General features: G+C 38.8%; 2 protein-coding genes across 2 annotated transcripts; one reads left to right on the plus strand and one right to left on the minus strand.

The window, feature by feature from the left end:
• Window positions 1-22,275: 22,275 nt before the first annotated feature.
• Window positions 22,276-24,183, plus strand: LOC121382014. Its single transcript, XM_041511479.1, has 3 exons — window positions 22,276-22,381; window positions 22,807-23,070; window positions 23,748-24,183. The coding sequence occupies exons 1-3, from the start codon at window positions 22,307-22,309 to the stop codon at window positions 23,763-23,765; spliced, it is 357 nt and encodes a 118-aa protein (XP_041367413.1). The 5' UTR covers window positions 22,276-22,306; the 3' UTR covers window positions 23,766-24,183.
• A 901-nt stretch (window positions 24,184-25,084) lies between these two features.
• LOC121382013 lies at window positions 25,085-26,398 on the minus strand. The gene has a single exon (XM_041511478.1). The coding sequence runs from the start codon at window positions 26,303-26,305 to the stop codon at window positions 25,124-25,126; it is 1,182 nt and encodes a 393-aa protein (XP_041367412.1). The 5' UTR covers window positions 26,306-26,398; the 3' UTR covers window positions 25,085-25,123.
• Window positions 26,399-26,719: the final 321 nt, after the last annotated feature.

The raw sequence follows: 26,719 nt of genomic DNA on the forward strand, positions 1-26,719 counted from the left end.
CTTAATCGTTTACATAATATTTGATGTTATCACAAATTGTTTTAGTTTATTGATGTAAGCATATAAATTTTAAAAAACGCAACATTTATTTATTCAGGATTTTACTTTTACGTTTGATATATATATATATTATATGTATATGTAAAGTTTGTTTTATTTAACGACGCCACTAGAGCACATTGATTTTTAATCTTATCATCGGCTATTGGACGTCAAACATATGGTCATTCTGACACTGTTTTTAGAGGAAACCCGCTGTCGCCACATAGGCTACTCTTCTTTACGACAGGCAGCAAGGGATCTTTTATTTGCGCTTCCCACAGGCAGGATAGCACAAACCATGGCCTTTGTTGAACCAGTTATGGATCACTGGTCGGTGCAAGTGGTTTACACCTACCCATTGAGCCTTGCGGAGCACTCACTCAGGGTTTGGAGTCGGTATCTGGATTAAAAATCCCATGCCTCGACTGGGATCCGAACCCAGTACCTACCAGCCTGTAGACCGATGGCCTGCCACGACGCCACCGAGGCCGGTATATGTATATGTATATGTACGTATACGTAATATATATATATATAGTTGGTTAGTATATATTTTATATTCACGATGCGTAAAGTATGATGATAATTGTCCCTCAGATATACCTAGAGTATGTACTATTAAACTGGTAAAAACAAAATATTTTAAAATGTTTAGAAAATAAAGATATATATGAAATTGAAACTTCTTGTTTTATTTACTAGAAATAAAATATATGTACAACTGGGTATAGTCCCATACGAATCCAGGTGAAAACCCCCTTCGGTCAAAATTCATACTTTTGGAGAAATATGCGTATTGAAATGAACGTTTGAACTGCATATGCAATAAAATGAAAAAACGTATTTCATTTCAAGTATTTTCGTGCTTATATTCACCCCTGCGTGTGCTGTAACCTCACCGTGGTGCAGGGGTGTAACATTCTCTTTGAGAATGGCCAATACAGCACAAATTGAAGTTTGGAGTAAAATTCGGTGTCCGTAAAATTCTGTGATATTTGTATTTGTATTTTTGCACAGTTCTTTACACTGTTTTTTGTTTAAACCTTGAATTTTTATATTGGTGTTGGTCATCACTTTATTTATTTGTTTGCATTACCATAGTTTGACACCCAATAGCCGATGTATTTTTTGTGCTGGGGTGTCGTTAAACATTCATTCATTCATTCATTCATTATTTTGCTTATATTCAATTACGGTTCAATCACATTTGTTATAGCACACACCTCAGTGGTTAATTGTTAGTAGATATATGTTATTGAGAGTGTTAATGAGAAAAAAGGAGGATGTAGTGGCCTTACGTCAACCCGTTGTGCCCTTGTGTCACTCTGGGCTGGAACCGGTACCGAGATGCGAACCCTGTACCTGTCATCCTTGTAAGACCGACGTTTGCTTGTCATCCTTGTAAGACCGACGTTTGCTTAGACACTGCGCCGTCGAGACCAGTAGAAAAATGTCATCGGAATTCCTCTTAACTAAGCCGATGGGGTCCGAGATTACTCGGGTCCGAAGTTACCCCTATTCAGTAAAACCGGCTACTTGATATTAATGGCAGTCCTCTTATAATGGCACATCACATTCAGTGTATAGCCAGTACAACTGCCGTATATGTATATGGTGCATAATCTAACTGAGATGTGTATACATTACCACTGGCTATAAGAAATGTTTATGGTTCAGTTAAATGAGTTCAGTTCAGAGAAGTGCATACGCATTGGTGAACTATGGCGGTATCGCAGTGTCGGTCTTCTTCAAAGGAATAGCGTAGCTCAAAACCGGTCGGCTCCCTCTCCGTGTCTAATGATCAGTTTGTCACACAATCATTACTAATGTAATTAAAATAACTTTAAAAAAAAACATATTGTAACATTCTTCCTTAATTAATACTACTAATAGACATTGATTGCTGATATTTACATCATTTTCGGTATCGGAACAAAAACAGATGTGCTATATTTGTGATAAAAACCAGGTCATACGCTGTTAGTAAATCGCATTTTGAAGTGGCTGTATATACGGCGCCGTGCATATTCGCTGGCGATGGATGGCTATATACACTGCATACATATATGTACTAAAAAACTAATATTTGTTAAAATAATTAACTCAATATACAGTGATATGATATATTAGAGGATAATAAACGAGTTACCAGTTATTATCAAATTTATGTCCCGAGTGAAATAATTTTCAGTTTTCACTCGGGACATAAATTTGATAATAGATGGTGCAGTTTGTTGTTCTGTTTATAACCTGTGCAATTTTTTTTCTCTCAAAGCCTTTATTTTCGACACGCATATAGCACGTACATGTATAGAGACGATTTAAACCACTTTACGGAATATTGCTATAACTTCGTAATTTAATCATTGTTCATAGATAATTTTCAAAAACAAAAGTTATATTTATTCTGGTACAAAGTCTATAATGAATTGCATTAAAATGACATTTTGTTATAAATTTAACACCATATTTGACGTCATGGTGTGTGTTTGCCTAATCGTGATGTCGTCATATTTAATACCGACACGGTCATTGGTTTGTAAGCTCAAATCATCAAGTAGTATTGTTCGTTAGACCAATGCGTCATAATTTCTCTGAGAAATCTTGCCTCATACCAGGGTTGGTGTACCGTATACTGATTTTAAATCTAGTATTAACCAATTTATCTTTTCGACTTGGCAACATGATTGGGACGGTGCGGTTGCGAACAAGCTTCATACCATCAAGACAGTCTTGGGAGAGTGGCAGTCCTCCTATAGACAGTGCAGGAAGGATGACATTGTCTTGTGTCGTACCCTTTTATTTAACTGTTGAATTTTTATATTGATGTTGATCATCACTTTAGTTTTTCCCATTTACCATAGTTTGACACCCAATAGCCGATGTATTTTTCGTGCTGGGGTGTCATTAAACATTCATTCATTCAGTGAGAACTAATTATTTTCATTTTCCTCGTTATGAGTGCCTGCTGGGGTAATAAATAAGATATACAGAGCAACTCGTGTGGTAACTGGTTTCCTCTCATTAGTTTTGTTGTAACCACACACAACTACCAAAATGTGTGTTCTTTAGTGTTTGACTGTTTAATGTCTGCGTGTCTATTTTTTTAAATTATTATATTAATTTTTTTTTTTTGGGGGGGGGGAGGGAGGGCGAGACGTAGCCCAGTGGTAAAGCGTTCGCTTGATGCGCGGTCAGTCTAGGATCGGTCCCCGTCGATGGCGCGTGCTGTAACCTCACCGTGGTGCAGGGGTGTAACATTCTCTTTGAGAATGGCCAATACAGCACAAATTGAAGTTTAGAGTAAAATTCGGTGTCCGTAAAATTCTGTGATATTTGTATTTGTATTTTTGCACAGTTCTTTACACTGTTTTTGTTTAAACCTTGAATTTTTATATTGATGTTGATCATCACTTGATTTATTTGCATTACCATAGTTTGACACCCAATAGCCGATGTATTTTTCGTGCTGGGGTGTCGTTAAACATTCATTCATTCATTCATTCCGTCGATGGACCCATTGGGCTATTTCTAGCCAGTGCTCCACAACTGGTGTAACAAAAGCCGTGTTATTATCCACATAGTTCTAGATATTCAGGGAAGTATAATCAGTATGACCCATGTGTGTCATAATGATTTCACATGAATGACGTAATTTTGTGAAGCGACGTCATAACTTAATATGGCTTCCTCAGTGAAAACGCTTAGCACAAATTACGTAAAATGACAGTCGTTTTGTCGTCTCTTTTTTGTTACGTTTAAAACGTTTTGACATAGTCCTAGCTTGTTACTAATAAAAAATAATATTTTATAAACAATTTTTATTACACGTGTATGAATCGTACTGATTTTACGAAACTCGTGTCGGGATTCATGTATTACGCTCGCTCTCGCTCGGGTAATACAATAGTCCTGACACTCGTTTCGTAAAATCAGCTCGTATTATAATCTCTATGTATGTACTATTCTGTCTGTGGGATGGTGCATATAAAAGATCCCTTGCTGTTAATCGAAAATAGTAGCCCATGAAGTGGTGACAGCTGCTTTCCTCTCTCAACCATAGTTTTGACACCCAATAGCCGATATATTTTTGTGCTGGGGTGTGTTAAACATTCATTCCTCTCTCAATACTTGTGTGGTCCTTAACCATATGTCTGACGCCATATAACCGTAAATAAAATGCGTTGAGTGCGTCGTTAAATAAAACATTTCCTTCTTTTATTTTGGTTTGGTGCATTCTAAATTTATTGTGATAAGGGTATGAGTATTTCTTTACAAGTTTATGTGTGGCATTTAGTTATCAACTTTTTCGACCTCTCAGTATGGTCTGATCAGGTGGTTATAAAAAGCAATCAAACTGATTATTTTTTACAGATTTCCCAAGGACAGTTGTTTGATTTATTTTTATTTGTCCGTTATTCATTGTGATTTCAGTCCTGAGTCGTTATCTCCAAAGAGTACTTTTTTCAGCAGTGGTGACTCCTGTGTTGATTTCGTTTCTTCCTGTAAAATAACTTTAAAATGTGATTATTTCCAGGAAAAATTTGAAAAACAGTTACTTTAAAGGGACATTGTTGCATTGTAAGATGTTTCCGACTAATAAAATATTTCTACGATTAAACTTACATATTAAATATATTTTCTTGTTTAGAATATCAGTATCTGTATATTCAATGTGTTTCTTGTCGTCTTAATATTTGTAAAAAGCCCAAACTAGATTTTGTCTTCAAATAATTTTATGCAGAAAAATATCTTTGATGTGTAATTACATTCGTTAAAAAGTCTCTGTTAATCGATAACATCTTATAAATTGCAGCAAAGTCGGGAATGTCCCTTTAAATGAAGATTCCCTTTTCAATATTAATCCCTTGTAAACTTTGGCTGATCTCAGATGGTGTTGATAAAATAATCAGCAAACATAATTTATAAATTTTTACTGAATGTTTGTATGCATATCTGCCAGAAAAGAAGAACGTAAGTTGCAGCTTTGTTTGAATAAACTTCATCAATGGGCAACTGACAATGGCTTTAGATTCTCAAAGTCAAAAACGGTTTGTATGCATATCTGCCAGAAAAGAGGTCTCCACTTAGATCCACAGTTGTTTTTGGACAAAAATGCAATTGACAGGAAGCTATCTTTTGTGCCCCGTCTTAAATATGTTAAAAAGAAGGGCTTAAAAGCTCTCAATATTTTAAAAGTTATTGGTAATACAGAATGGAGACCAGACCGAAAGGTTATGCTCCGTCTGTATAGATCTCTTGTGAGGTCTAAACTTGATTATGGATGCATTGTGTATGGGTCGGCATGCAAGTCGTACTTGCAGATGCTAGATCCTATACACAATCAGGGACTTAGGCTTTGTCTTGGTGCATTTAGAACATCTCCTGTAGAAAGCTTGTACGTTGATGCACACGAACCTTGTTTGGGTGCTAGACGTGCCAAGCTTTCTCTGCAGTATGCTGCCAAGATTAAATCTTTACCAAAACATCCAACACATGATGCAGTGTTTGATAACAAATATATGAAGTTGTTTGATGCAAGGCTAAATGCTATTCGTACATTTGGTCTTCGCATTAAGCGCTTTTTGTAACTTTCCAATATTGATATAACTGACACTTTGGAAACTCCTTCATATTTTGTTTTACCACCCTGGTGTATTACACCACCTAAAATTGTGTTTGATCTGGTGCATTTGAAGAAAGATTGCACAGATGCTGCTGTGTATAAGCAATGTTTCATGGAAATTCAAGATAAGTACCGTGATTACATTCCTGTGTATACAGATGGATCACGGGATGGGAATTCTGTGGATTGTGCTACAGTCTTTCCACCAGACACTATCATTTCCATGTGACTGCCTGACTCGGCATCGATGTGAAAAGCAGTTGGTTCCGACCAACAATCCATTTGAACCTTTGGCTGCTGTGGATGATCACATGGATATAGTGCCAGGTGATCTTCCACAAGCACCTAGATCTCATAAGCCAAAGATAACTCCCGTACTTCCCCGTAATGGCTAATTCAGTTATACAGTGGAACTGCCGTGGACTTAGGTCCAATTTTAATGAATTGAGTCTTTTAATTAAAAAACATAATCCTTTTGGAGTGTGCCTTCAGTGTATACAATCCTCGGAATTAGCTGTATACATACGATACAAGAAGTATTTCAAAAAGGAAATTGTTGGCGTACCATATCTTTAAATTGTCATTACTTTATTTTAATGAGAAACGTGCGTGGCCATAGTTTGACACCCAATAGCCGATGCATTTTTCGTGCTGGGGTGTCGTTAAAACATTCATTCATTCATTCATTATCGTTACAGCAGTACAGAGCTATACTAGAAATCATATATAATATTTCAAGAGGAAATATCCCTTTATCAAACTATGATATTATATAAATAAATTACAACGCTATAAAAATGTCATTCGAGAATTGGTTCTCAAATATATCTGTAAGAAGCAAAAACTGCAACTTTTAAGAGTACCACGTTGTTCTTCCAACAATAATTAATGCTTTACAGGATTACTACGAAGAAGAAGATATCAGAGAAGTTGAAGATAAGGCCAACCAGGACGATCAGCTAACTGAAGAAAATGGCGAAAACAATGATAGTTATTTCTCGAGATCAGTATCGGAACATGAAAGAGAAGTTATTGATGATAAATGAAAAAAGTTTGAGAACAGAAAAACAAATTGATAACCCTGTTACAAAGGACCTACTGAATGGAAACGATGCAACGAAAACGTATTGTGATGATAATGCATTCGTGTTAAAAAAAATTCATCATCTCAAAGAAACTAGAAAATATACTACTCAAAGGAATTTAAGGGTCAGACGATATTTTCGACATTATTTTCTGAATGTCAATTATATTAGCTAGACCATAATGTCACGCATGGTATTGTTCCATTTTGACGAAAGTGGGTCTAAGCAACCTATAAATGAATTAAGATCCACTGTCATTGACACTGTCGACTAGTTCTAATGGCGAAAACATGCTTACATTTGCACGTAAATTAGGGCGAAAGCGAAAGGTCTGCTAAGTGCCCATAACTTGCTTTTTCACAAAGCGCTTTATTTGCACGCTTTGCATGTGTATTCCATGTTCTCAATGCTGAATTTCCGTATAATTGGAGCTTGCGTTCGTGTACGGTGCACACTCCAAATTCGACAATGGTACGACGTCAACTGAATATCGAAGATCGAGGAAGGGCTATTGCTTGGCTTCAGGATGGCAATACGCAAAGAAATGTTTCTCTGAGACTTGGTGTCAGTCAGAGTGTCGTTGGCCGACTGTGGCAACGGTACCAAGCAACGAATTCTGTTCGAAATCGTCCACGTTCGGGAAGACCCCGAAGCACTACAAATAGAGAGGACCGCTACATCACCAATATGGCTCTACGTCAACGCACAACCACTGCACGCCGATTACGTGACAATCTGCGGACTGCGACTGGAACTCGAGTGTCTGATCAAACCATACGCAATCGTCTGAGAGCCAATAATCTACGCTGCCGTCGCCAGGCTGTTCGACCACCAGTCCTACCACGTCACAGAACGGCCAGAAGTCACTGGTGCACGCTTCATCTGCGGTGGCAACGTGTTCAGTGGGGTCGAGTGATGTTCACGTGTTCAGTGGGGTCGAGTGATGTTCACTGATGAGTCCAGGTTTAGTCTCCAGTTCAACGACGATCGGGTTCGTGTCCAGAGACATCCTGGGGAGCGCTTCGCTGACGTTAACGTAAGACAACGTCATCGGTTCGGTGGTGGCAGCGTCATGGTGTGGGGCGGCATCTCTATCCACCACAGGACCCCCCTATATGTGGTGGATGGCAATCTGAATGGAATCCGCTATCTGAATGAGATTATCCGGCCGTTGGTTCTCCCAGGCCTTCAGCATATTGGCGGCGGGGCAGTTCTGCAGGATGACAATGCCAGACCCCACCGCGCCAGGGTGGTAACGGACTTTCTCAGACAACAAGGTATCGCCAGGATGGATTGGCCAGCATATTCGCCTGGATTGGCCAGCATATTCGCCTGACTTGGCCCCAATAGAGCACGCCTGGGAAGAATTAGGCAGGAGAGTTCGGGATAACCATGCCCCTCCGGCCAACCTTCATGATCTGGGTCAACTTCTTATGGCAGAGTGGGAGGCCATTCCCCAAGATGAGGCATGAGGCAACGATGTGTCGAGAGTATTCGCGCCAGGGGTGGATTCACACACTATTAAACGAATGTTCTAATGTGTAAAATCCATGTTTGACAACCTTCAATTTTGACAGCATGTCATGTGACTTTCTTGTATACAGTGACGTTTATTTGTGTTTTTTTTGTAAATATGGAACAATAAATAAAAAATTTGGTGTAGTTTACATCATCAATCTAATACACTTTGAAACTTATTTGGTTATAAATTTTTGACCCTTAAATTCTTTTGAGTAGTATATATTTTTCGTGAGAGAAATTTGATGGAATCATTTCGATTCCATCCAGAATTAGTTTTACAACATTTTAATTTTCTATATCTGTGATATTTGTATTTGTTGCACAGTTCTTTACACTGTTTTAATTGAACTGGTGAATTTTTATATTGATGTTGATCATAATTTTTTGTTTGTTGGATTTACCATAGTTTGACACCCAATAACCGATGTATTTTTCGTGCTGGGGTGTCGTTAAACATTCATTCATTCATTCATTCCAGTCGGATATGTGATTTTTTGACCCAATCATTGGCGTATCAGATTTGAGAAACATATTGTACGACTTTCAAACTGGCTATGGTAAAACACATAACAAACGTATTGACACTGATGACAAATATTTAATTAAAAAAAGATATAATAAAAATGGCATTCACAAGAAAAAACAACATATGTATGCAAAAACGTTACCCAATAAAATACCGGGTATACAGAAAAATCTATTTGAGAAGAAAATATAATGGGAATTCATTCCTAAGTGATGTTAAATGTTTGGTTATTATTATTATTAGTAGTATTTGTATATACAAATTTATTATGAAATTATATGTAATATGATGGACCTATGCTAAAGAATAAATGCGAATATGTTTAAACTACTAGTAATGAGTATGCGCTCACATCATCCTAATTGTGAGTCCATGTTTCATTTCTTTAATCTTTGAAGCATTGAAAAAGGTTTTTAAGACATTGTTGTATTGAAGTCTCCAGAACCAGATATCACGAATCATTGAAACAGGTTTGCATATATATTCTTGCCATTTTGAAATAATTTCTTTTCTATCGATTGGCTTGAAAACATTCTCAAGATGTAACTGTACGTTTACCTCGCCTGATGGGTGATATTCCATCGCTGCCTTCTGACTTCCGGGAGGCGTTGTCATCATCATTTGATCATGGTTAATTTGGTATATTGCTTTCTTGATACGCGCGAGAAAAAAATTCAAACAACAAAGTGCTCCGCCTATTCCTTGTTGCGTTTCTCTTCCTTGGTAGCAGTATGATGGGGAGATGGGTAATGGCTCACATAGGAATACCAGATTTGATTTTGTTTCATTTTATTTTGTTTTCAAGCCTCTTTGTTTTACGACGTGACGTGCAGTATGCATGTCACTTCTTGTCCTAAAATAATCCTTACTGATGAATATTTCATCTTCATCGCCGCCTCTGTATTACGCAAAAGCAATGCTTTGCGTCGAACGTTTCTTCAAATAAACAAACGGAATAAATCAAAACATTGTCTTTATAATTATTATTATTATATAATTAAATTTTCTTTGCGTCTATACACTTTACGGCAATCTGGTTGGTCCAGAGGTGCTTACTTTTTTTTTCGTTCATATCTCGATGAATCCAAAAAAATTAAGTCACGCCTACTACCCCCCCCCCCCCCCCCCCCCCCGACTCGCACTACTTTTGTACAAGCCGGATTATTCTGGCCATCGTATTTAGATATTTTGAAGAAAACACACACGAAAGCTACAAAAAATGTATACGATAAATTAATGGAAAATGCTATAGCAGAGAAGACATATGGATCTATACGCATTGATTAAAAAAAACACAACAAAAAATCCTCTTTGCTAATCATGGCATGAGACTTTGTCGTTGGCCAAATAAATCATGTAGGAAACTTCAAGCCTGTAACTTGTAAGCGATGTTCAACAGCTGTTGGCGAAAATTAAACGGTTCCACCGACAGCATAAATGTTAGACACGTTTCCTTCATTCACTTTCATAAAATATAAACTAAACACGAATAGGACAATTCCTTCCAATATAACAAAATGATCCGTAAAAATGCATAGCAGCTAGAGGAAATGACGTCATTTACAAAAAATAACCTGATTAAATAATAGTGAATGAACGTTCGCATTCTTACGCGACATAAGTATCAATGAAGTTTACACAAACAATACTACAGACGTATTTAAAGCTAAACAAAATAAATTCAGTTATGTATTGTTAAAGTATGTATATAAATTTAATTATAAGATTTGATCGCAGTTATGTTTTGGTTCATGCAAGTATGAACCGAAAAAACGATGTGGACACTTTTTTTATGACCTTCTATGCGGGATCATACAGTGTGCACATCGTTTTTTCGGTTCATACTTGCATGAACCAAAAAATAATTGCTGTCAATTCGAATAAAAGTCGCATTGATGAAATCAATAAACATATGATTTAAAAGAACCAGAAAAAATATATACTCTTCAAAAGAAGAAACGCAAAACCACATTGTCGTAACATTTGGAGAATTGATTTAATTATTGAATGGTGAGTCCGATAATTACCAAATGTTGCAGGATTGTTCACAATTCACTCTAGTCCATTGTGAGTAAGTGATAGGACACACCACCAAGGTCAAGGTCATCTGGAGTCAATACCGGGTGTGGCCTCCGCGTGTGTTGACAACTGCCTGGCACCGCCTGCCCATTGAAGCAACCAGAGTACGGATGACGTCCCGGGGGATGGTGGCCCACTCGGCCTGCAAGGCTGCTGCCAGCTCGGGCAGGGTCTGGGGCTGTCGCTGTCGGAGGCGTCGGTCCAACTCGTCCCATAGATGCTCAATTGGGTTCAAATCCGGTGATATCGATGGCCAAGGAAGGACATTAATGTTGTTCTGTAGGAAAGCCGTGCTGTGCGAGGCCTGGCGTTGTCATGTTGGAACACTGCGTTGGCGTTGGCCATAACTGAAACGATGTGTGGCCGGAGGATCTGGTCAATGTAGCCCTGTGCATTCAGGTTGCCCTGCACGTGGACCAGGTCAGTTCTGCCAGTGTGTGAGATGGCTGCCCACACCATGACACTACCCCCGCCGAATCTGTCCACTTCCTGCACGCAGTTTGCCGCATAACGTTCACCACGACGCCTATACACGCGACATCTTCCATCATGACGTCGGAGCAGAAATCGGGACTCGTCACTGAACCACACCTGTCTCCATTGCAGTTGCCCCTGTGTGTGCATTAACCTCACCGTGGTGCAGGGGTGAACATTCTTTTATAGAATGGCCAATAAATGCACAAATCCTCGTTTGAGGCACCTTGTTGGCCGTGAGGTGCATCTCGTAATGCTGGATGATGGGATCCTGGTGGTTGAGTTAGGTGCATATCTGCGGGTATGTTTTCTGGCAACACACCACTTTGGCCTGGAGTTCAGCCAGACGGGTGGTCAGGGAGGCCCGACCTGATCAATCGGCTGGTCATGTCAAGCTCAAGAGCAAACAACCTTTGTTTTGTTTATATAGCCAAGAACAAACATTGTTTTAGTTACCTTTTGTATCTGTTGCTCTTGGGGCGGTGGCTAGGGTCAATCAGGTGCTTGATTATTTCATTGCCTGAGTATATTAACCATGTATCCCTGGCATGGGTGTCTGGTGGTTATCCGCAGCTCCATGTCCCCATGTTGGACTCCGTGGTGGGTGGGGAGCATGGTTGATGAATCTTTTCCCCCTACATTATGGCTTCAAACCATTCTAATACTCTTGATGGGACCCTAAAAAGGGTCCACACCGAGGTTTCAGATTCTTCATCATCTGATGAAGAATCTATGACTACTGTATCAATTGTGAAAAAATCGAAGGTGTTAACATCAGATTCCTGGCCAAGGTTTCTGGTCATCAGTTCATCTGATGACGGAGCCTTGAAGAGGTTATCACCTTTTGCTGTACAGAAAGGGCTTGTTGGCTTAGCTGGCGAGCCTAAAACTGTCAAAAAATTGAGAAATGGATCGCTGTTGGTCGAATGCAGCACTGAGAGTCATTCAAAGTGCTTGCTGAAATCAACCAGTTTTTGCAATATCCGTATCATTGTAACGCCACATTCCTCCCTAAACTCATCAAAGGGGGTGATCCGGTCTCGTGACTTGGAAGGTATATGTGATGATGAAATTTGTGAAAATTTGTCATCACAGGGTGTTTCTGCTGTCAAGAGGATTAAGGTTCGTAGGAATAATGAATTAGTTCCTACGAATACCTTTATCCTAACTTTTGGAAAGCCAATCCTTCCGCAGTCGATTAAGGCTGGGTATTTAAATATACCTGTTGAGCCTTACATACCAAATCCCTTGCGTTGTTTTAAGTGTCAGCAGTATGGTCATGGTCAAAACACTTGTCGAAATAAACTGACTTGTGCTCGCTGTGGTCAGGCTGATCATGAGAGCAAAACATGCAATAATGACATCAGCTGCATCAATTGTAAGGGAAGTCACTTTGCATACTCACGAGAGTGTGCAAGGTGGAAGTTGGAAAAAAAGGTTCAACAGGTAAAAGTTGAAAAACGCTTGTCTTTTCCTGAAGCCAGGAAACTGGTGGAGACCGCAGCTCCAGTCACTGCTTGTCAGTCATATGCTGCTGCTGTTAAGGTCTCTACCAGAAGCGTGGCAGTCAACACAGATTTAACATGGCGTTATAATGAAAGTAAATATAAAAAGCTTTCGGATATTGAAAAAGCTGAAAAGCAGCTAGCAAAACAAGTTCAGCGACAACATGAAGCTGTTAAAAAAATTAAAGATGCTGTTCAACAACAGAAAGAACGTAAGTCAGTCCAAGTGTCTTTGGATTCTGAGAATCCATCAAGTAGGTTGACCACTGGGATGCCAGGTCCTAGTGTCCCTCAGACAGGAAAAGACACTAAAGGTAATAAAAATAGTTCTTCGGGACGGATGAAGAAGATTGAGCAGAGATCCATCCCAATACATAACCCTTTTGATCCTTTGTCAATGGATGTTTGTGATGACATGGATGATTCATCTCAGGATCATTCTCAGTCACAAAAGTCATCACGACCTAGGGCAAAGGAAAAGGTCAAAATAAACCCCATACTTCCCCCGAATGACTAATTCAGTCATTCAGTGGAACTGCCGTGGGCTTAGGCCCAATTTTGATGAATTAAGTCTTTTAATTATAAAACATAATCCTCTTGCAGTGTGTCTTCAGGAAACTTTCTTGAAGGACACTGATCATATTACTATGAGAGGATTTAACCTCTATCATAAATTTCAAGAAACTGAAAATAGAGCATCTGGGGGTGTTTCCATTCTTGTTAATGAAAACATTCCTCAGAGTATAGTGACATTAAATACCAATTTACAAGCTGTGGCTGTAAAGGTCACGGCTCATAAAACTATAACTCTGTGTTCAGTTTATTTACCTCCTCGAAACCATTTTAATTTTAATTCAAGAGATCTTCAAGATCTCATTAATCAGCTCCCTACTCCCTTCATTGTTATGGGAGATTTTAATGGTCACCACACTTTGTGGGGATGCGAGGATGTAAATATTAGAGGAAAACAATTAGAAGACTTAATTCTCAAAAATGACTTACTTTTATTTAATGATAAAAGTCGTACATATTTTCATTCTGCAAGTGGTTCTTTCACTTCTATAGATTTAACCCTTTGTAGTCCTTCACTTTTTCTTGATTTCTCCTGGAAAGTTGTTCAGACCCTTGTGGTAGTGACCACTTTCCCATTATTTTGGAGAATGATGGACCACCATCACTTGAAAGGGTTCAAAGGTGGAAGTTGGCGAAGGCAAATTGGGGTCAGTTTCAGCGTCTGTGCAGCACTCGTCTGCAACAATTTGCCATTACTGATGCTGATGATCCCATGTCTTTGTTCACTTCCATCTTGAAGGACATTGCAGATGAAACTATTCCTAAGACTTCGGCAGTGCCAAAGCGTTTCAATAAACCATGGTTTAATGATACGTGCAAAGATGCATTCAAAGAGCGAAACAGGTTGCTTGAGCGGTTCAAACGTGAACCTACAGCAGACAACCTGGATGCATTTCGTATTGCTAGGGCTAAGGCTCGAAGAGAGATTAGACAGAGTAAGAAATCATCTTGGAGAACTTTTGTCTCCAAGTTGAATTCACAAACATCAGTAAAATCTGTCTGGAATAGGATCCGTAAAATCAAAGGTAAAGATTCCAGTAATACAGTTCATCATTTGTCTGTTAATGACACAGATGTCACGTCTCATCGTGACATTGCCAATGCATTGGCAGACAATTTTTCTCATAACTCATCTTCTGCTTTCAGTACAGATGCCTTTAAATCTGTCCGAACTAAAGCTGAAAAGCAGTCCATTAATTTTTCATCCGAAAATGCTGAAGTGTACAACAGGCATTTCTCTATGGAGGAATTGCAGGATGCTCTTCTTAGAGCCCATGATACTTCAGTAGGACCGGATGAAATTCATTATCAGTTATTAAAACATTTACCTGAATCATCTTTGATGGTTCTTTTGAATATTTTTAATAACATCTGGATTTCTGGAGACTTTCCTTCTGATTGGAGGAAAGCTATTATTATTCCTATTCCCAGCCTGGTAAGGATCCAACCAATCCTACTAGTTATCGCCCTATCGCTTTGACAAGTTGCATTTGTAAAACCATGGAACGCATGATCAATCGTAGACTTGTCTGGTATCTTGAATCTCACAAATTGCTCACTAACGTGCAATGTGGGTTCAGATCTAGACGTAGCACGGTTGATCATCTTGTTAGATTTGAAACGTTTTGTAGGGAAGCTTTCATCCATAATCAGCACTTGGTTTCAGTGTTTTTTGATTTGGAGAAAGCTTACGATACCACGTGGAAGTATGGGATTTTAAACGACCTCCATGGCATGGGCCTGAGAGGTCGACTTCCTGTTTTTATTTCACAATTTTTAAAAGATAGATCTTTTAAAGTTCGGGTGGGGTCGACATTGTCCGACATTCACCCACAGGAGATGGGTGTGCCTCAAGGTAGTATCCTGTCTGTAACTTTATTTTCTGTGAAAATTAACAGCATCTCCCAGTGTTTAACACCTGGTGTGGATTGCTCGTTATATGTCGATGATTTTCAGATTTGTTACAGATCGTCCAATATGAGTATCATTGAACGTAAGTTGCAGCTTTGTTTGAATAAACTTCATCAATGGGCAACTGACAATGGCTTTAGATTCTCAAAGGCAAAAACGGTTTGTATGCATATCTGCCAGAAAAGAGGTCTCCACTTAGATCCACAGTTGTTTTTTCTGGACAAAAATCCAATTCCAGTTGTGGAGGAGACTAAATTTCTGGGGGTTATATTTGACAGGAAACTATCTTTTTTGTGCCCCATCTCAAATATGTTAAAAAGAAGGGCTTGAAAGCTCTCAATATTTTAAAAGTTATTGGTAATACGGAATGGGGAGCAGACCGCAAGGTTATGCTCCGTCTGTATAGATCTCTTGTCAGGTCTAAACTTGATTATGGATGCATTGTGTATGGGTCGGCACGCAAGTCTTACTTGCAGATGCTAGATCCTATACACAATCAGGGACTTAGGCTTTGTCTTGGTGCATTCAGAACATCTCCTGTAGAGAGCTTGTACGTTGATGCACACGAACCTTGTTTGGGTGCTAGACGTGCCAAGCTTTCTCTGCAGTATGCTGCCAAGATTAAATCTTTACCGAAACATCCAGCACATGATGCGGTGTTTGACAACAAATATGTGAAGTTGTTTGATGCAAGGCTAAATGCTATTCGTACATTTGGTCTTCGCATTAAGCGTTTTTTGTCGCTTTCCAACATTGATTTAAATGACACTTTGGAAACTCCTTCATATTTTGTTTTACCACCTTGGTGTCTTAGACCACCTAAAATTGTATTTGATCTGGCGCATCTGAAGAAAGATCGCACAGATGCTGTTATTTATAAACAGTTTTTCATGGAAATTCAAGACAAGTACCGTGATTACATTCCTGTGTATACAGATGGATCACGGGATGGAAATTCTGTGGCTTGTGCCACAGTTTTTCCATCAGACACAATACTTTCCATGCGACTGCCTGACTCAGCATCAATCTTTAGTGCTGAAGTTTGGGCAGTCATTAAAGCCTTAGAAGAAATCAAAGATTCAATAGCATCCAAATTTATTATTTTTACAGACTCACTTTCGTGTCTCCAAGCTTTACGTAATATGAAGCTGGAGCATCCCTTAATTGGGATGGTGATACGAAAGTGTGTCTTTTTATCTATTGCCAATAAAGACATTGTATTTTGTTGGGTACCCAGCCATGTTGGCATCAGGGGTAATGAAAAGGCAGATTCAGCTGCCAAGTCTGCTTTGGATTTGCCTCATGCCAGGGTTGGTGTGCCTTATACTGATTTTAAAAATAATATCAACCAATTTATCTTTTCGACTTGGCAACGTGATTGGGACGGTGAGGTTGCGAGCAAGCTTCGTGCTATCAAGCCAGTCTTGGGAGAGTGGCAGTCCTCCTATAGACAGTGCAGGAAGGATGAAGTAGTCTTGTGTCGTGCCCGCATCGGTCATACTCACTTGACGCATTCATTTATCTTAAAGAAAGATCCTCCACCTCAGTGTGAGTACTGTCAGTGTACTCTGACGGTACACCACATTTTGGTGGAGTGTAAGCATCTTCATGAAATTCGAAAAGATATTTTTGGTCAAAGTAATGTGATGGAATCATTTCGATTCCATCCTGAACGCATTTTACAATTTTTACGTGACACCGAGTTTTATTCTAAATTTTAATTATATCTATCTGTGATATTTGTATTTTTACACAGTCCTTTACACTGTGTTTTTATTTAACTGTTAAATTTTTATATTCATGTTGATCATAAACCAATTGTTTTTGCATTTACCATTGTTTGACACCCAATAGCCGATGTATTTTTCGTGCTGGGGTGTCGTTAAACATTCATTCATTCATTCATTCCATTGCAGTTGAGGCCATTGTCGATGAATCTGGCACCACTGCAGTCGGAGTCGACGGTGTTGTGGTGTTAAGATGACACCTCGAACTGGACGTCTGGCACGAATTCCTACCTCACGTAGGCGGTTCCGTACGGTCTGGTCGGATATCCTGCGCAAACCTGGTATTGCTGCGGCTGTGGAGGTGGCAGTAGTCAATCGTTCCCGAAGGTGGCGTACCCGGATGTAGCGGTCCTGCCCGGGAGTAGTGACCCGTGGTCGACCGGATCTAGGGAGGTCACGTGTTGATCCATGTTGCTGGTAACGGTCCCACAGTCTGGAGATGGTGCTTGGGGACACATGGAATGCCCTGGCAACGGCCGTTCTGGATTCGCCTGCGTCTAGTCGGCCGATGGCATTGTTTCTCTGCGGTTCACTGAGACGTGGCATGTCCTGGATTGTCAACTGTCGGCCAGATACAGAGGCCAGGCAAGCGAACACCCTGCACTTTTATACTGTCGGTGTTCATGTTGCACGTGCAGACAACGCACGTGCAGTGGTGACATGGTTTGCACGTGGCTGCGTTTTTGCGAATATTCACATTTTGGAACTTTATTGTACAGTAGCTGCGTTTTATCGAATGTAACCGTGGGAATGTGTTTGGTACATGCAATGACCTTATATTCACAAAGCGATGACCTTATATTCACAAAGCATGAACCGGTAGGAAACATAAAATCGGAGTTATAACCCATTTGTACCCTTTTGCGTTTCTTTTTTTGAAGAGTATATAACGGGCATTTGAACACATACTGTAAATTTCAAGTCTTTAGGCTTCACAATTTGAATATTTGTTTGTTTAACAAGGAATTCCACTAGATAATATTAATTAATGAATCAACTGCTACTGCACACCTTTACCATAGTTTGACACCCAATAGCCGATGTATTTATTGTGCTGGGGTGTCGTTAAACATTCATTAATTCATTTTAACACATATTATCAGAGAAACCTCACTTTCGACAAATTACTGCTCTTTTTTTTTTATCAGCAGCAAGGGATATTTTATTATACACTTTCCTGTTGACATGATAGCACATACCACTTGTCGCGGTGCCCCTCCCCTATATAAACATACAGGTAATATGTGGCTCGTCCCTCTAGGAGAATATTGGGGAATGATCTGGTGGCCCCCAAAGACAAGAAGAAAAAGCAACCAAGACCGACAATCATTAAAACCAATAAATAAAATCAACAACACATAGTTTAGGGGCCATTCACAATTATCAACATTATCATAAGTGTACAAAGAGTACACTTTTTCATGACCCCCCCCCCCCCCCCCCCCCCCCCCCCCACCCTGGAGTGGGCCTATCATAATCTAGAAGCCATGTTCAAGTGATTTTCTTGGGTCTTCCTTTCTTTTGCTTGTGATTGTCCTGGTTTTGATGTTTCAGGAGCTGGTATCTTGTGGGATACTTCTCATTACAAATCGGGCACTTGTGGATCTTTTCATGAGCTTCGGTTGCCTTCTCTGTCCTGTCTATCATGTTCAATGCCCGAACTCCGCCATGAATTATTTTGATGTGTCTATCTTCATCAGCCTTGCTGGTAAAAACATACCTGAAAGTACAATGCCATAATTATATTTATTTTATTGAACATATGAAGAATAGTGTTTCAGTTAGATATGACATTCTTCTATTTCTTATTTTCTTATTTTATGTTTGATGAATTAAAATCATTGTTACCCATTTTTCAATAAATAACTGCTGCGTCCATGACCTGACCAGTTACTTCTTAAGTTGTGGTTGTGACAGACAGCTACATGTACATGTAGGTGTAAAAGTGTACAAAATATATCCCACAGACAGGATAGTACATACCATGGCCTTACATGTAGTTGTGGATCACTTGCTGGAACGAGATAATAATAACCAATAGTAAACAAGACATACCTGCCGTGAAGTTCTTCATATTCAGGTGTTGGTCAGGGCTGCTGAAGACAATGGATTGTGCCAGCTGGTGCAGTGTCATATAGTGCCCTGGATGGTGAGGATCTGGAGTTATAGGTGGGAACAGCCATTTTTCACCATTGGGTAATTTCCACACATTTGTAGCCTTGATATCATTGACCATACATTCACATGTAGAATCTCCACAGCTGCCCTTCCGGAAGCATATAAAGCCACTTCTTCTATCCATGTGTTTGGAAATGTATCTCCAATCTTCAATGATTTCTGTCAATGTTCCCGAATAGCCCGCAAATTTGAATTCAACATTTCTTTGACTTTCTCATACATGTGGCTCCCATTTTTGTTATACTGTGTCACTGCCTTTGAAGTTATTGTGAATCCATCATGAACTTTCCCATCCCAGTACATATTTAATCGTTCAAGGGCATTTGTAAAGACTTCCTGCTCTTTTTCAAATTTTTCCTCTGCTGGGATGTTCTGTTTAGCTGGGGGTTCAACTTCACCAGGTAGACACGCCGGTAGTTGCACACCAGCCAGAAACTTTGAGAGTGGTGACCAAAGGTGCTCAATTGGGTTGAAGCGGGAGAGACCTGCTGGCATGCAATTACAGATTACCATATCATAATTGCCTTCCATCCACAATTTTCCAATGAAGTATTGGGTTATGTTGGACTTTGGGGTCCAATCTGGGCCACCATCTGTCACTAACACCAAGACAGGCTTTTTGAGATCTGGGTTTTGTTTCATTATGTCCTCCAGGTCACTTATATGGTCTTCTATAGTGGTAGACATATTTTTACACACCGATTAAACACCCACAGGGGGCCAGTTGCAGGAACATCAACCACATCTCTGCCACACGTGTCCTTTGTGTATTTGGCTGGTACATCCTTTGAATGGAGCAGCAGGTAGCCATCAGGCTCTATCAAGTATCCTGGAACTGGGAAATCATGATCAGCATAATGCGGTTTATCATCACTTGGGAAAAACGTGTTAAGTTGATGGTATCTTGAAACAGCCTGTCCACCAATGTGTATCTTTGCTTTACTGTCACAAGAAAATGCCACACATTCATCCGGATAAATAGCACACATTTGCCTGACATTTGATACTGTTGCAAAGTATTCATGTGCACTTGGATTGTCTTTGCTCACATCACACAGCTTTGTCCCTACTCGAATGTCAAGAGCATCCTTGTGCCGCGCAGCTTCTCGTGAGTTGGCCTTAGCTGGCTTCATCAAATAATACATTTTGGTGAGGGATATTGCATCCAAACCCACCACATTCTGTAGTGCATGATGTCTAATATCTTTTAAATGAACTCCACAGGAGGTTGCAGTCCCAGTGCGTCTTCGTATATGGGCACCAAAACCATGAAGACGAACAAAGTTGATTATCACTTCAAGAAGTTCTGGGAATTTCTCCTGTAGTGATATTGGACCGGGTGTGAGGCGTAGTTATCTGTGAGGTATCGGTGTTTAAAATGGGTGCTGAATAGGTGCTGTTTATAATAACAACAATTAGGGGGAAAATAGATTTCTCGGAGTTATAAATCGACATTTATTTGTATTTCTAAAAAGCGTACAGCGGCTGTTAACCCCCTTCCCCCCAGCGTACGGTTTGTACGCTTATGTTAATGTTGACAGTTGTGAATGACCCCTTAGTTATAATAGTTTTACTCAATTACTGTTCCGTGACGTATCCACGCCTAATTGTACAGCATTACACACATGGTCAGTTTACGACCAATAACACCTAATAACGTTACCTAATCAACCTAGCGTAACTTAGAGTGATACACGGGATGGTTGTGAAAACCAAGGGGTTATAAGTAATCTTGTGCTAAATATACATACGCCATTTGGTTACGTTTAGTCTTTAGTTAAACCACCGAGATACACTAGATTCACAATCCAACAACAGCAAAGAGGCATTTTAAGTCATCAATAATTACATCAAAATACATGAACAGAGCAGAAAATATAGTTACCGAGTCGAGAGTTCCTGGCAAGGAGATGTTAAAGAACTGTGTAAAGAACTGTGCAAAAAACCAAATACAAATATCACAGAATTTTACGGACACTGAATTTTACACTAAACTTCAATTTGTGCTGTATTGGCCATTCTCAAAGAGAATGTTACACCCCTGCACCACGGTGAGGTTACAGCACGCGCAGGAGATAATTAATTGGAGACCCAATATTAGGTCTTACTATAATAGAACTAAATCTCGGCAATTGCAGTCTGTACGGATACATATAAAGTACATCAAACAAGGTTAAGTATATCTACACCTAATTCATTCATCAGTATACATAATGAGTCAAAGAAAACACAGGCAGTTTGGCAGAATAGCGAGCCATTGTTAGCTGGCAGACGGGAGTCTGCTAGGGGCCTGATAAGGGCTCCGTCACACACCCCACCTCAAAAAGGATGTTTCATGTATGATAACACGTGCTGAAATATTCAGTAACTCGTCATTGCGTAAAAATATTTTAACAATGCTATCGATTAAGGTGTACAAATGAATGAATGTTTAACGACACCCCAGCATGAAAAAAAACCGATGTTCTGGTCTCGCAACTCCATTCTCTGACCAATATTTGGCAATATTCGCTAACCGATCTTTCTTGGCACCTGACACAATAAAATGGAAATGAAAATAAGAAAATTATTAAAATAACGATACTGGGGCACATAACAATAAACAGTTATCATTCGGCATGCAATCTGGGGAAGATCCACGCTTCTATGAATTTAGCAGTCATGTAACCATTCTCCCAGACGGCGTGACGTAGCTTCCGGCGTATTCGGCTTAGCAACGGCCGGCCGCCATTTTGTAAAGGTGCAAACAAACCACTTGTCAACATACAAAAAGAAGGTAGTACGTGCATTTCAACACTATTTAAGCCGTTTTGACTTAGTTTTACGATTCAGTCCGGACTGTGCAGTGAACATGGTGAAGCACTGTTGCGTTTTTAATTGTTCAAATAATAAAGCACGACAGGACAAACTGTCCTTTTACATGATACCGAACGAAGTCACCGAGCCCGAACGCAGAAAACGGTGGATTCAGGCTATAGGTAGAGCACACATCAACGACGATGGAACCATATCAAACAAAATGTGGGAACCAAGAAGTGACTACACCTACGTGTGCTCTGCTCATTTTATTTCTGGTAATATTTTTAATATTTATATATAAAATATACTTTCTTGAACTGTCAACAGTTATTCCATTTGAACGATATATTTCTTAATTTCCTCCAAAATATACCAACTCTTCGTCCAGTCAAAAGTAGAAACGATCAACATTTTGTGAGACAATTTAACCAATGCAGTGTGTTTAATTAAATACACATTTATCATATTTACAAACTTGAAAAGAAGGCTATAAAGGAAACATTTTTATAAAAACATTTTCAAATACATATCCAATTTTATTAATATTAAATATATATTTCTATTTTTATAAAAACATTTTCATATACATATATATCAAATATTACAAGTGGTAAATTTTTTTTAATTAGTATGCATAAACAGAATTACATTTTTGTCAGTACGTTAAAATTTTCCTCTTCTGTTTTTTTTTTTTTTCAAGGTTCTAAAGTTAACAATCAGTCACATCCAGATTTTGTTCCAAGCCTGTTTCCATCTAAAAAAGAACCAAAGACTCCTGCCAGCAACAAGGTTGACAGGTTTCATAGATGTGCATCTAGACAGGTTAAGCGGACAGAGTCCCAAGAAACAGGATCCAAAACTCCAGCTCGAAAACGGCTTAAACTCACAAGTTCAAGAGAAAATGATTCTGCTGTGGAATCCATTCCTGACAGCCCTTTATCCACCACAAGTTGTGTTCTCCAAGGTAAGAAATTGTTTAATATTCATGCAGTCTTTTTATTTGTTCATTATTGCATCTTTATTTTTTTCATGAAACATGGAAAGCTCTTAATATTGGCATTGCCGTTTGACCGATCCATTACCATTATATTTCGGAAATAAATATTATTTAAAACAATCAGTAATTTATTGTACACTTGTGTTAGTCTTGTTTTTCTGTCAGTTAATCTACAGCACTTGTTAATCCTATTTACCACAGGAAGTGTCACTCCTTTCAGTAATCATCTATGCTTGGATATATTTGCAAGTCACTAATGATGTTCTTAAAAGGCATTGTGTACCATTCTCAAATTGACAGCTGTGTCAGTTTCATTTAGTGTTGTTTTTCTAGCAGCTAATCCAGCGTTAATCCTATCTTCACAGGAAGTTTTAACTGAGTGCTGTAAGAATCAATCCTGGAGTTACATTTACAATTTACTAATGACTTTTAACTATTGTGTACAAAAGATGGGATTAACATAAATGTAAAACAATATACTTGCTAGTCATTAGCATTTTTTTTTAACCTTTCAAAGCCAGTAATAATCAATTTTAGTTTGTTAACATGCTTATGATTTTATATACGAGTATATATTTTCTCTGTATATGGTGAAAAATAAATTGTCAATCAGGTTTTTAATGTTTAGTTTTTTTGTTTTATAGATGCAGAAAGCCAGTTGATCTTGAACAGTGAAAAAACAAACCCACTTCAAACCCCACTGCAATCCTCAGAAAGAGAAATGATGCACGAGGAGCTAGAAAATGTCCGAAAAGAAAGAGACGGAGCTTTGAACGAGGTTGAAAGACTGAACAAATGTCTCAATGCATGTAACATGTCTGCTATTTCAGTTGAAGGAAATAATGTTAAATGTCAAATGACGACTGGTATTAGATGGACTATTTTTCAGCAGTTGTTTCTTATGTTAAGCACCTATGTTAGTCGACAGGGTCTAAAAGAAACAAGTCTACCATTCAGAGAACAATTATTTATGACTTTTGTAAAATTGAGACATAACCCAACATTTGAATTTTTGGCTCAGTTAAAAGGTATCCCCAAAAGTACAGCTATTGATTATTTTTGGAAGTGGTTAAATTTGCTCCATGCAAAAATAGGTTTCAAATTGAAATGGCAGGATACAGAAAGAATTTTTCAAACAATCCCACCTGTATTTCAGTCCAAATTTCCAAAGCTTACTTCGATCATCGATTGTTTTGAAATATTCATTGAGACTCCTAGAAACTTACAAGCTAGAGCAAAAGAACAATTTCTTCTGTTAGAATTCATATTGAACGTGTAATTGGTTTAATGAAAAACAGATTTGGTATTTTACAAGGTCCCCTACCCATTAGAGTTGTTCAAAGTTTAAAAAATGAAGCCGATGGTTGTATTCTAGCAAGCTGTGATATTATTGTTGGCGTGTGTGCTGCATGAAAAAATCTTGGTCAAAGTATTGTATTCCATGAATAATAATACATATAAGTGCAGACAATGCAGTTATAGGAATAAAATTACTGAGTAAACATGACGGTACCCAAACATAAATTTATAAAACAATACTCCCGATCCCTTATACATTTTCTTGGTTGATATACACAGGAATATGATTTTTCAGCTTTTGATATGATTTCCGCTTTTTCGTTTGCATAAAATAATTTTCACAAAATGGGTTTGATCTGAAATAATGAAAACTGAACTTTATTCGAGTATAGTATAGTTTTTTCTGCTGTTTAAAGATTTCAGATTTTATTTTAAAATGTGTATCATAATCACATCCCTGTTAAAGTATTAACACTTGTCAATTCATGAACTGGTTTAAGAGATTATTATGTAATAAATATTAGAATTTTTAAAGATCCATGCATTTTGTTATTTTTTCCTACATGACATGTAGTGTTGTAACTAAATACATAACTAGATACGGTCACGAGACATAGAACACAAATACATTTGATTTTACTTGACATGTTTTTCAAAATGTCCCTATCAAAAGTGGAGTATATATTAATATCAGTGTGGATTTCTTCACAAGTTCATAATGTTATTGTGTAGATTTTCGTAACTTTCTACAGTCTTTGCAGAACCATGTGGCTGTGCGGGGAACACGTTTTAGTCCAATGCAGCTAATGTGAAACCATTGGTCACATTTGTCACATGCTACCATGTCTTCAGACTCTGTTTCTGTTTTGCAAATGCAGTATGTTGTCAAATTCTTGATATTGCTATCAGTGTTTTCTTTCTCATTACTAAGCAATTCCATTTTTCTGGATAATAGTTCCGGGAGTATGCCACCTCGCCACACTGCCTCAAGCCTACTCTTCATTGTTGAGACAAAATCATTATCAATCGAAATCCGTGTCACGACAACATCAACTGGGGTCCAAAATACAAAGTCACAGTAGCTTGCATTGGCAACAAACATTTGAAACTGACATTGCGTGTAATAAGAATGGTTAACTTTTAATTTGTAGTCAGCTGTGATGCAACAGTAGGGGTCTTTAGCAGCATTGTCAAAATCAATATTTCGAAATTTGTAGGGGCATTTTATTTCAAGTACCCCCTGACCACAACAGTCACAACAGCAAAGTCCATCAGGTGAGGCACCAAGGAACGGCAATTCATCCGAAATCATAAATCCACACTTCCGCACATGGAAGTTTGTATGAACTCCTCGGGACAGTGGGAGAATATGTCCTGATATTTTATTGTCCACTTGGAACCTACTGTCATTAATGGATTCGTAAAGCACATAAGCATCATTTTCATGCTCCTTGCCCCATGAAATTGCAGCTGTGTTGATTTGTACTGTGCTGGTAGAGCATGCCTTGTAAATTAGAGATTGGGCTGGATGATTGGGGTCAGTTCTCAAGAAGGCATGAGCCACAGATCCAGTAATCCGTCCATTCCTCTGATTATGCCAATCCAGTGATGAAGCCTGTCCCCTGGTTACCTCTTCCACATAGCCAATCTGTTCCTTTGTGATTGGTGGAATGTCTGCCTTTTGACAAATGCCCAATAAATATGTGTCACTGGCTGAAGTGTATTCTTCTTTGAAATAAAAATCTCTGTATTTAATTGGAATACTTCTTTCCTTAGGCAGTGGTTTGTCATTCATAAAACACTCATTATATTCACTGAATGCCACAAATCCTACAATATTTTCCCGTGCTTTGTAACCCAGCAAGAAACAGTTTTTGTTCATCTTCAGTGGCAGGTGTAGCATGTTTCTTAATTATATTACACTTTCTTACTTTTTCTTTTACCTTTTCGGTGTAAAAGTTAATACGGGCCACAGGCGATGGTGTCACTTTTTTGGTGAAACACTGATTCCACTGGCAAGGAACATCAGTGCAAGCACTGTCTGTGTATCCGAGACGGACTGCTGCTTCCATCTTGTATAGCAAGGCACCAATATGTGAGCAAGATTCCCCCAAACCTGCCATACAGTCACAGTGTGCAGTAAGTACACATGCACTGTTGTCAACTGCTACCCAAGAATGGTGACAGTCCTCTGTTACCCGCCAGGAAGGTTTCACGTCAGCTTTCAAAACAGTATTGGTACCAACTTTGTGCAAAACAGTTTGGACCCATCCAGATACAAAAAAGTTGTAGGCTTCCAAAGACCGATGGTTTGCTT

The sequence above is a fragment of the Gigantopelta aegis genome, chromosome 9, assembly GCF_016097555.1.
Source record: "Gigantopelta aegis isolate Gae_Host chromosome 9, Gae_host_genome, whole genome shotgun sequence".
Classification (NCBI taxonomy): Eukaryota; Metazoa; Mollusca; class Gastropoda; order Neomphalida; family Peltospiridae; genus Gigantopelta; species Gigantopelta aegis.

What these genes read in the sequence shown, in the direction of transcription:
- LOC121382014 (XM_041511479.1), top strand. Translation starts at nt 22,307, where the DNA reads ATGGAACCATATCAAACAAAATGTGGGAACCAAGAAGTGACTACACCT. An exon ending in CTCTGCTCATTTTATTTCTG is followed by an intron (nt 22,382 to 22,806) that starts GTAATATTTTTA and finishes TTTTTTTTCAAG; the next exon opens with GTTCTAAAGTTAACAATCAG.
- LOC121382013 (XM_041511478.1), bottom strand. Translation starts at nt 26,305, where the DNA reads ATGCTACACCTGCCACTGAAGATGAACAAAAACTGTTTCTTGCTGGGT.